The following is a 12044-nucleotide window of genomic DNA, read 5'->3' as shown; positions in this document are numbered from 1 at the left end:
GCATAAGAACATGGTAGTCATGTGATTTGAGACCAATCAACTTGCTATCTTTTAGCGACACCAGACTGCTAAAATTAGAACAGTACCCTTGTGGAACCTTCAACTCGTACAATGTTTTGCAAAACTTCACCTTCTCTTCTTTCGTCAATGTGTAGCAGGCAGGAGGAAGATACATCCTTTTTCCTGCAACAACAGGTTCTAACTCAGGCCTTATCTTCAAATCATTCAAATCCATGCGAGCTTTATAACCATCTTTCGTTTTTAAAGGATCATTAAGCAATGTCCCTACTAAACTCTCGCACACATTCTTCTCTATATGCATCAGATCAAAATTATGTTGGACAAGATTGTATTTGAAGTATTCAAGCTCTTTTGCCCAAATTGACAATTTCTTCAGATTAGATGAATCCTCGTCCTCAAACTCCGACCTTGTTGATTTTCCCAATGTTCTACCGCCATTACCTTCTTTCCCCATGCATTTTCAATTGACTTCGCCTCTTCAAACCTTTGTAACCCACTCACTGGTTCAGGAGCCACACCGAATTCTTGATTGCCATCAAATGGCTTCATTTGATATCTGTAACGATGGCCAGACGGTAACCATTTTCTATGACCAGTGTATGAAACTTTTTTAGAGTACTTAAGCCATGTGGAGTGTGTATTCACACCACATGTTGCACAAGCATCATATCCACCAACAGTACAGCCACTCAAATTGCCGAGTGCAGGATAGTCACTTATTGTCCACAAAACTACAGCCCTTAATGTGAACCTTTCTTGTTTGTAGGCATCATACGCTTCGACCCCTTCATCAAACAATAATTTCAGATCATCAATAAACGGAGCTAAAAAAACGTCGATGTCATTGCCTGGTTCTTTTGGTCCTTGAATTAACATTGTAAGCATCATGAATTTTCTCTTCATGCATAACGATGGGGGAAGGTTGTAAACCACTGTTAGGATAGGCCAGCAACTATAACTTTTCTTCTTACCACGAAATGGATTCACTCCATCAGCTGACACTCCTAAGCGAATATTTCTAGGATCCTCAGCAAAATCAGGGTATCTTTCATCAATCGCCTTCCATGCTTCAGCATCTGCTGGATGACGCAGCAACCCATCTTTGTTTCTATCACGATCATGCCATATCAATTTTCTTGCTATGTACTTCACCAAAAATAAACGTTTCAGTCGTGGAATGATCGGGAAATACCACAAAACCTTTACAGGCACCCCCTTGCACTCCTTCAATGTTATCTTATCCTTTTTCCATCTTGATTCCCCACATGTTGGGCATACTTCTTTCTTTTCATGATCTTTCCTATATAGTATGCAATCATTAGGACATACATGTATCTTCACATAGTTCAACCCTAACGGATTAATGGATTTCTTAGCTTCATATGTAGAAGAAGGAATTTCATTACCATCAGGAAGCATCTCGTTCTTCAACAAATCTAAAAGCTCACCAAAAAACTTGTCTGATACTCCATGCTTCGCTTTCAAGTTGTACAGCTTGATTATTGCCGACAGCTTGGTAAGTTTCGAGTCTCCTGGAAATAAAGGCTTCTTAGCATCCTCTATTAACTTCTCAAACTTTCTACGATCACCTGGAAAGTCCTCTAGTATCGCGTCGACCATCTTTGTTGCCTCTGCAACATAATCTGGAGCATCATCTATAGTACTGTCTGGAATATCACCCAATGGCCCCTCTTCAAACTCATGTTCTGTAGAAGTATGAGTTTCAAAATTAACAGTACAGCTACTAGCATGAGGAGCATGAAGATTCTCTCCATGTTTAGTCCAACAAGTATAGCTCTGGTCAATACCATAGCGGAACAAATCATATCTTACTTCGCTTTCAGTTTTACGACAATGGTTAACACATATTTCACATGGACAAAAGATTTTCTTTAGTTTCCTTCTCCGTGCATCTTGAGTAGCAACTTTGATAAAATCGTTAACTCCTCTGTATTCGGGTGATAATCTATCCATTCTCATCCAAATTTTGTCCATTCTGAATGCTTGAGCTAATGCCCCTTCTTATCAAGTTTATTCTCGTAGATTCTGTGTAAATGAATGTTGTAGGACAAAACCCTAACAATCACCAAACAAACACCCAAATTAGATAAACAAAATCACAAATATTAAAATTTTAGAAAAGTAAAGCAAACTTTGGGTCACTTTTCTACCTGCGGTCCTTACTCTCCAGGACGTTCTGCACCCAAAATATTTACAAGGGCATCTGTATTAGCTTCACAGACAATTGTACCCTCTTTGATCTGTTTTGAGCAGTCATCCTGTCACAAAACCAAAATTTTGCACACATTACAAATTAGGATAACTACTTACTTTGTACAAACACGAATTTCATCGGTTTTATATTCCCAATTTTCATTTTGGCGTGCAAGTATCCCAATTTTAATTCTCGTGGAGGGGGTGCATCACCTGTTTTCTTTCTTTCCCTTTTCTGAACAACAAATACATTAATATCAGTATGATGCTTATGTTGAATAATACTATGTTTCATCTAAAATCTTATATCAACAGAGAAAAAAACAAAACTGAAGTTAGAAATTTCTGAAGGAGATACCAATCTCTAGTAAAAAACAGAAAAAAAAAATGAGAATCATGTATTCACAAGCTCTCTCAGCAATAAATTTCAACATTTTGCTAGAAAAAAAAAACAAGTTATGAACGCATACCTTAAAAAAATGATGAGTTAGGGGAATGATTAAGAGCTTATGCCTCTTCTTCTCAAGCACATTTAAGGGGATTCACGACCCTACAATAAAGTAGGAAAACCCTAACAATGAGTAAACAAAAACACAAAATTAGATAACCAAAAACTCAAATTTAAAACTTAAGAAAAGTAAATCTAATAAAGGGTTAGAAATAAGTCAGATCTAAAAGAAAAGATGAGTTAGATTGAAGATTTAGAGATTACCTTGTTGACGGAAGTTACAATGGAGACGATTTCACTGTAAAATTAAAAAACCCCAATACTATCACCATACGAATTCGAGTAATTCCAGTACTCGAAACAGGATGTTTCTAAGATGAAGAAATAGGAAACGAATATTAAGTTAAACTAAAATTAGTGGGGAAACTGGGGGGTGCCTTCTAGATTATTCGATCCGCCATTACAGGGTATAACGGGGAGGATTGAGAATACATTAATCACCACGATGAATTCTCTCCTAATAAAAGTAATAAAATAAAATAAATGGAAAGAGAATATAAGTACTATGCAGTTTACAGTAGAACGAGCACGTGTATAAGTATTTCATGGGACATTTTGGCAAAAATAAAAATTCTCACACCATGCACAAAATCCCACTTGTAATCCAAAATATTAAGGCATAAATATTGGTTGAAGAGTAAAGAAGGTCTCCAAACAACAATAAATTTATGGTTGGTTTGTTTTCAGAATTCACTGTTTCTAGGAATTAATAATCCTATGGGATTATAAATTTTGGATTCATGTAAATTTTTTGTGTGTTTGGTAACTCAATAAAAATTCCTAGAATTTATAGATGTGTTTGATAACAGAGAAAGGAAACAATTCCATGGAAAGTGTTTCCATGAAATCAGTTTCCCGGAGGAGGCAAGGAAAGACTTTCCATGGAATTCCACGGAATTGAGTTTAAAAAATACCTTAGTTCACGCTTTTATTGCACCAAATCCCCTAGACTCATAAATTCCACCTTTAAAATTCTACATCCAAACTCATCATTGACTTCAAAAGAAGTTATTAGAATTCGGTCGATTAGGGTGAATCTTAGTCAAAGAGATAAAATAATGTAGCCTCATACTAAAAATGGGGGAAGGAAACCTCTTGATTTCATTAATATGTCAAAATTGAATACATCAATTCCAAATACTTCAAAGATGGGAACAATAAAAATTTACATATATCTTGTTTTATAGATGAAACTGGTATTTGAAATATGGCATGTGAAATAAATTCCTGCCATTTGAATTTGTCTTCTACATTAAGATTAAAATTTCTCGGAGGAGAATAATATGCCCTATTTAATTTTTCTTATTCTTTAAGAGTAAAGTGTCCCAGAAGGGAATAGTATCCCCAAATCATCGCTATCACGATCACTTCTTGTTAGCCATGTACCTTCAGAAAATCATAGAATCATGGCCGCTTTTAAAAAAATACATATCATAATCATATTTACACCCTAAGATCGTTTGAGAAAACAGATGATTTATTTAATAATACTAGTAACTAATGGTTGTACCCGATCAATCTGGAAGATCTGAATAAATCAGATCAATTCCGATAGATTTGGATCAAAATTGAAATAAATCAGGAAGTTTGTATATCAGGAAGAGAAAAATGAGATTAAATCAGCTTACAGGATTTATATGAATGAGAATAGTACTTTGGAAGTGCTTGTTTTATATGGAAAGTTTGGTCAATTGATTGTCTTCCGAAAATAAAGTTCTTCATGTGGAAAATCTTTGCTCGATGCGGTCTGTTAATTCCTTTCTTAAGTTCTATAAGCCTTACATGGATGATAAATGTCCTTTATGCTAAAATGAGGAAGAGTTTGTTATGCATTTATTTATTAGTTAAGTGTCCCATTGCATCTCATATTTGGTTTGGGGTTCTCTGCAACATCTAGTTACTACTGATCTAGATTAGATTGATGAGTTATTTCTTTACTGGCATGATCATACCCTTGGCATATCCCCTTTTGTTATTAGTTGGCCAAGTTATGTGCTATTGTTATGTGGTTCATTTGGAAGTTAAAGTATGATGTAATCTTTCTAGTTGTCATTCTTTTAAAATTGTGTGTATTACTATAAGGCTTGTTAAAAAACAATCTAGCAGACCGACTTACACGTCGGGCTAGAAAATACTATGTCAAGGATATTTGGATCTCCTTTCCTTATTTTTTGGATAGCCTTGTTAGGAAGGAACCATTAACTGAAAGAAGTCTTAATGAACCCTTAATGAACCCTCCGCTTCGTTAAATCTAAGGTAACTTTCTCACCAAAAAAGAAGAAGGAATAAGTCCTTTGAAACCTATCACAGACTCGAAACTTGTGACCCATAATCATCCATGCAATACAAATTTTAAGTAATGTGACCCGAAATCCACTTTCTATCTCAAGCATTTCCTCATAACCCGAAACCTACATTTGAAATACAACATTGTGACATGAAACCTCTCACTTGACCGGAGATATGGTTATTCGAAAGTCATCAAGTGATTCAAAACTTGGACAATATAACCCAAAAAATAAACTTAGCTAGAGAATCTCCAATGCAATGGGCCAAGGTTTTAAAAAAGCATGACATATAGGATTTAATATCTTTTTCACCAAATTTTCATATCCAATGCAAGGATGAAGGTCATATAGAACAATGACATGACTAAGTGGGGGTAAAGTAGAAAGTCTGATCTAGACTTTCTTCATAACCCTGTGTCTTCAGTCTAAAATCTAAATCATCTTTTGTCTCTAAATTTAAATAAAAGGTGTTAATAAGACCTTGAGATTTTTTTCTCTTTTCTCTCTTTCTCTTCCCTTTATAAAAAACAACCCTAGAACCGTTTTGCACAAATTTGTTCCCTTTGGGCTAGATTTGAGCAAAGATTCTTTGTCTTTTCAAGTTTTTGGTAGTAGTAGGTAACTGAATAAGATGCGTTTACATCACTTTTCGTGTTTTTGACATATTTCTTCGCCGTTTTGGGGCGATTTTCTTCGTCGTTATGGGGAGAGTTTTTCAAATTTTAATGGTTGGTTCATGGCTTGCTATTCTCGAATAAAAACATCGACGATTCATTATGACGTCGTTTTCTATCGGCATCTGCGTTCGTGTGGATCGACAAGTTTATTCGAAAAACTACTCCTTTATTTTAGGAGCATCTCTTATCGAAGAAGAATATAATCAGATTAAATGGTCAAAATTTACTTGAGAACATAACATCATCTCTCCCTTATACATAAAAAGAAATTGGATATCATTACGGTTTATTGTTCTTTCTCTTCGCGATATACTTATAGATGTCTTATTTGTATTAGGGTCTTAATTATCTTGCATTTTGATGTTTTTGTTATTCTTGTAAGCGAACATGTAATCCCTATTTTGATTTGTATGTATTGAAATATGTTAATTATCTAAAAAGTCTTATCTTTATTTTGTTTTGCCATTTAGCAATAACTCACACTCAATTCCATGCTCCCAAAATTGAGCACTTTGACCAAAAATATTCTCACTCAATTAGTACATGCCTCACATGTGATCGAAACACATGTTGTCAGAATCTATCTTTGGTTTAAGTAATCACGGAAACCTGTTAAGTTTTCCTTCACACAGATCCCCCTTTTAAAGTTTCTCTCATGCGCAGTGAAGGATATCCTATTCAAAATGAATTATGAGCACCATTTGCATTATAAATTTAGATTAAAATTAAAACAAAAAGAAGAGAGAAGAAAAATGAACACAATATCAGACAGTTAAGACTTAGGAACACCATTTGCATCATAGCTGCACCAATCCTTTAAAGTTCAAACTAAAATAAGGAGCTAGGGAAGACAGTATTTAAAACGTCATTAAATTAATTAATTCAAACTAAACAACAATTTTTTTCTCAATACTTCTTAAGAATTGGTGAAAAACATCAAATTGTTTTCTCATACTTCTCAAGAATTGGTGAAATATAATCCATCCACTCCCTTTTGATTTCATCAATTTCTGTCGTACCATAGTTCATCCCCGACTTAAACATCTGCAGTCAAAGAGTTCAAACACATGTAAGCTCTGTTAAAAACATTTTTAGTATCACATCGTGGAAACATATTGAGCTGCATGAAGAAGTTGAATCACTACCTCCTTAGGGTTCCTCATTGAAGTGTCATAACTTTCTATAATGTGCTTCATATATAGCATCACAAAAATCCACACTCCCAATCTCCTTTTTGTTTAGGGTTGTGCTGCATGTATCAATTCTACGTATTTGAAACATACTCTTTAAGAGTTAACAAAATAATGGTAAAATAATGGTATTAATCTTAAGTTTCTTTTTCTTACCTTCACGTCCACCCAGAATACTTTCTCTTCAGATCTTGACACCTAATTTTCTTAAAGCTTTTGAAACACTGGTGAAGAACAAAGAGATATATTTATTAAAAACTGGATACTAGTTTCACAAATCGTTCAATGGAAGTGCCATGAGTTTAAGCATTTTTCCTTCTATGCATACAAAAAAGTTCAAACCCAAAATCAACTTACGTGCTCATTTGCTCCTCTAGTTTGTATCTACACTTCTCATCCAACGAATTTAAGTAATAAAATACCCCATCGAAAAATACAATTAGTACCCAATGAATTCTACAAAGTGAACAGAGAATAAGTTAGTATATGCAAGTATGCAAAAGCAATGTCAGCAACACCAGATGATATCAAAGAATACCTTAACTATGCTTCAAAAAAAAAACAAGGATACCCTAACTCTAATAGTTTTTTTTACTTGATATGCAAATTAAGGTTAAATTCTGAAGAAAAAAATATATCTAAATTCGAGATGAATAATGCAATGCATCTTCCGCTTACCCTGTATTACAAGGAATAAATATGTATTTTCGACTCGGCACTGAATCTTTCAGTCTATTTAATACACTTTTCACGAGTTCTGTTTTATTGACTGAAAAGTGAACTGCCGCTGGATTCATAAATCCGAACTTGGTTTTGCGTGCATCGCCATCCAATTTTTCATACAAAAATCTAGGAAAAATAAAAACACGAGTTCCAATAGCATACCATTAGCTAGTCAGAAAATTATATTATGAAAGCAACAATCAACAGAGACTTACCGGATGAATAAGACTATAGCATTGTTCGTAAGTTTCTGAGACGTGCAAACAAACTCAATATCTTCTAGTGCCATATGTATAGGCACATCTACAGTTTGACCAAACACATCGCGATGCAACTCAACTTTGATCGCCTGCTTCTGAACACTTCTTTTGCTCTCTTAACAAATTCATCAAATGCATCCAATCTCGTTCGCCCCTGCAATAAAAAAGTTCAAGTACAAGACGACCAACACCTAAAAGAGATATTAAACTACGCTGTAAATGATTTCATAATTGAAAAAAAATAGAGATTAAAATACATTTCCGACAAGGACCACCAAGTGTTTTGGCCATTGAACAACACTTTCACGGGCATCATACACAGTAACAATATCACCAGATGGATATGGAAGTATTGCAGTTTTTATCTCCACAAAATCCACCGACACACGCAAACAATCATCACGCATTTTTTTTCCATGAATCATTTTTGAGTCGCTGTGAATAACATGTCCCAGCGCAACAACCCTGCTGATTTTGTCGTACAATTCACACGGATGGCTCTACATGACAAATATAAAATTATATTTGGAGTTATCTAGTTTCAGATGAGAACGCCATTAGTAGGGGGTCTTTAGATTAAGAAACTTACCCTGTTAGAAGGCGGATGAGGTGGTCCTGTTGGTGGCTGCAGACGTCATATAATAACATATGAATGTCCTGCATAATCAATTAATCTGGTTTGATTTCTAACAAATTAAACAACTCACCTGTGCAACCACTTTTTTTGAGGACAGCATCGAATTAGGTACCTAGATAAATTAAATGAGTAACAAAATCAGGATCAACAAAATAAACTATGATTTATCACCATATCATAATTAGGTACAAGATTCCAAACATTTGAGGATAAAAAATGTAGAAAATAAACCGAATAAAACATCACTTGGGCGGGCGCTTTAAGAGAGGCCGGGATAGATGTACTGTTCAATTCTTGAGACGTCTTTCTAGCATCCAGTTTAGAGCTTTTGGCCCCATTATGTCTCTAAAAAATTGATATCCAACGAAATTTTTTTTATCATTCTCAATATATCCTGATTGGTTACTGCAACTCGATTACGACAAAGGTACTCGTACACAAGAACATAAGTATATGTCTAAAGTTCAATTTTGACAAACCCGAATATTTTGGGCCTTTCCTTTCGGATCGTGAACAGCTTCCCCCCAAGTTTCAGCTAAGTCCTTATCCTCAGCACCCTGAAAAATTTGCAATGCCATTTCCATTAAGGTGTTCAAAAACGATCAAACCAGATTAACCCAATAAACTAAAAAAAACCTCACTAAGGCAGGGACATTTTCTGAGGACATCATAGGTGGCTGAATCGTATCATATTGGGATTTGCCCAATAATTCTTTGAACTGAAGGAATTGTTTCTGCAATTTTCTCTCTGTGTCTAGTGACTGTTCCTCCAATTGTTGTTGGAATTCTTTTCTCAAGTTCTCTTCACTTATTCTTGCTTGTACATCTTTCACTCTTAGTTGCTCTTCCAGTTCTCTGATTTTATTAGATTATCTTTATTTGATGATCCACGCTGTCGAGGAGTGTCAAAATACTGACTATGGGTCACTCTTGTACCTGCAGCCCTTACTCTTCCACCCATGTTCTTCACCCAAAATCTTTACAAGGGAATCTGTCTTACCTTCACAGACAATTGTACCCTCTTTGATCTTTTTCGAGGTCATCCTGTTACAAAAAAAAAATTTGCACACATAAAGAGTTAAACTGGATATCTACTTATTTTAAAATAAACTTGTGTATAATTAAATTGAAGTTGTCTATCTTACAATTGAGCAGCAACTTCACCAATCTCATCAGTCTTACTCCCCATTTTCATTTGGCGTGCAAGTATCCATAATTCTCGTGGAGGGGGTGAATCACTGTACACTTTCCTTCTCTTTTCTGTACAGCAAATACATTAATATCAGTATGATGCTTATGTTGTATAACACTATATTTCATCTAAAAGCTTATGTTGACAGAACACAAAAATTGAAGTTAGAAAACTTTGGAACAGATAGCGAACTCAAGTAAAAAACAGATGGAAAAAAAATAGAATGTATACCGATCTCTCTCAGCAATTAATTTCAACATTTAACTTCACAAATTAAAAAAAAACAAAAAAAAACTTATGAATGCAAACCAGTTTGTCCTTTAATCCAGCATAGGTCCTTCGTCCCATCCTATGCGGATATTTGTGGTGAGCTTGTACCGTTTTGCCAATTTCAGACAACTCCTGAAAATTAAAAATGTATTAGCTCTATATAGTAACAAAATAATTCTCGACCCAATCTTGTTTAGCTCAATTGACATACCTTGCCTTTGTCGCTCAATCTCCGTTTTACAAACTCTTTCCATTCTTCTTGTTCTACAAAACCTCTTAAATCTGAAGGAACATTCTTAAGCTTTTTTCGGCTTTTTTGAATGGGGTAACATGCTTTGCAGCAGTTCGTTTCCTCCATCCTCGCCACAAGTCAGAAAATTGTCTCAATACATCTTTCCTCTTTGATTCGTCGAGATCAAACTTAAACTGGAGGTAAATAAACATCGACTAAGTGATATATATATATATAAAACATTGGTAGGGATTTTAACATTGGGCATTTCATTAATTAATACATACCGTTACGTCCTCCCATAACTTTTTCTTCACTACAGGTGGAACTTCTTTCCAACAGGTATACTTCAGTCCAAGACTTGGACCAACTTCGCTGCCTATGTAACTTGAGAGCAAGCAACCATTTTTACCGGTTGCTTGGTTGGCTTCATCATAAGTAACAGTCCGCCTTTCACCATTAGTATCCCTTAAAAGCTTTGGTAATCTTGTCTTACCCCGCTTTCCTTTATTTGCATCCACGTTATCTTCACTTGAAACTTGAGATAAAAAAAAACGAAAAGAAAAACGAATTGATAAGTGTTTGGCGCGGTACAACCTTAAGGATCTTTATATTGTCAAAATTTTTTGGTCGAATCAACCATGTATACTGCAAGAAAACACTTAAACAACAAACCTGATTGTTCGCTGTGGGAATCTGACTGCTGTTCGCTGTGGGAATCTGAATACTCTTGAAGCCCGCCATCAGACTCTGTGTCTGAAGTATCCATGAAATGAGCTGCAAGAACAGATAATATATACGCTGCTAGGAGCAAAAAATTACAAACATATCCAAGAACAGATAATATCTGAAGTTCGAGATTACTAGTAAAGACAATAACGAAAAATTACAAACATATCCAAGGTGCTATTACTAATGAGAGATCGGCTAGTATTTGCTATTACTAATGAAGTATTTGCTATTACTAATGAAAATAGATTTCTATTCGATTTTAGCATGAAAAAATGTGGTTAACTAATGAGAGACCGACTAGTATTTGCTAAATGAAGCGCTTTCACTATACCAAATATCATAACCATTCAAGCCATTTAAATCTTCCTTTTCTTCTTTAATTGTGGCCAATGCAGAGGTCTCCCTAACACCTGATATCACTAGCCCCTTAGTTAACTTATTCAAATCCTATAAAAACAACTATAAGGAAAGAGATGACGCAATAAATATAAAAGACAACAAATAAAGAAATGCAAAACCAAAGGTAAAGACAACACTTAATCTTTTCTTTCTAAAATATATTGCAAGTGTGAGAATCAGGCAGTATCCCATTATTTGACATTTCATCAAGCACCTTGTATGTAATACCCAATTCACCAGCCCATTGATCAGAGTAGTATAAGATACCGAATTCGGAGAATGACCCCAAAAAAATATAAGAGAATGCTTTAATTTTAGGAGGAGAATACCTTGTAATCAGTTGTTGACGCTTTCACCTTTTAATATATTAGTTACAGGGGAATGGAAGGATTTTGCTTGATTAACATCAGATAGAGAAAACAACTTGCAGTTGGCTTCATGTAATCCCTTCAACACTGCTGCGGTTTCAAACAAGGAAATAATGGAGAGAAAATAGGGAGTGGAGTAGTGTTGATCGTGGGAAACCAAAATTAGCGGTAAATTTGTAATGGGTATATCATAGGCGCGGGTATTAAGCAGTTGCATCAAACATGATTGAATGTAAGCCGTGTCCAATAAAAAATCTCCGTGAGACCTCATCGATCAATAAAATCTTCGGTAGAATTAGCTGAATGGATAAATAGAGATTGATAACAGTGGAG

The 12044-nt window shown here is 35.0% G+C and overlaps 1 protein-coding gene and 1 long non-coding RNA gene across 2 annotated transcripts; both read right to left on the bottom strand.

The window, feature by feature from the left end:
- Nucleotides 1-7082: 7082 nt before the first annotated feature.
- Nucleotides 7083-7959, bottom strand: LOC113326240. Its single transcript, XM_026574005.1, has 4 exons — nucleotides 7837-7959; nucleotides 7577-7747; nucleotides 7256-7354; nucleotides 7083-7122 (listed from the first exon to the last, which is right to left on the bottom strand). The coding sequence occupies exons 1-4, from the start codon at nucleotides 7908-7910 to the stop codon at nucleotides 7083-7085; spliced, it is 384 nt and encodes a 127-aa protein (XP_026429790.1). The 5' UTR covers nucleotides 7911-7959.
- Nucleotides 7960-8762: 803 nt separating this feature from the next.
- Nucleotides 8763-9323, bottom strand: LOC113326708. The gene is made up of 3 exons (XR_003348492.1): nucleotides 9160-9323; nucleotides 8998-9075; nucleotides 8763-8863 (listed from the first exon to the last, which is right to left on the bottom strand). It is a non-coding gene; the product is annotated as an uncharacterized LOC113326708 (long non-coding RNA).
- Between the last annotated feature and the right edge of the window lie 2721 nt (nucleotides 9324-12044).

This window comes from Papaver somniferum, unplaced genomic scaffold (assembly GCF_003573695.1).
Source record: "Papaver somniferum cultivar HN1 unplaced genomic scaffold, ASM357369v1 unplaced-scaffold_10, whole genome shotgun sequence".
Lineage (NCBI taxonomy): Eukaryota > Viridiplantae > Streptophyta > Magnoliopsida > Ranunculales > Papaveraceae > Papaver > Papaver somniferum.
This window is presented reverse-complemented; position numbering and strand designations above follow the sequence as displayed.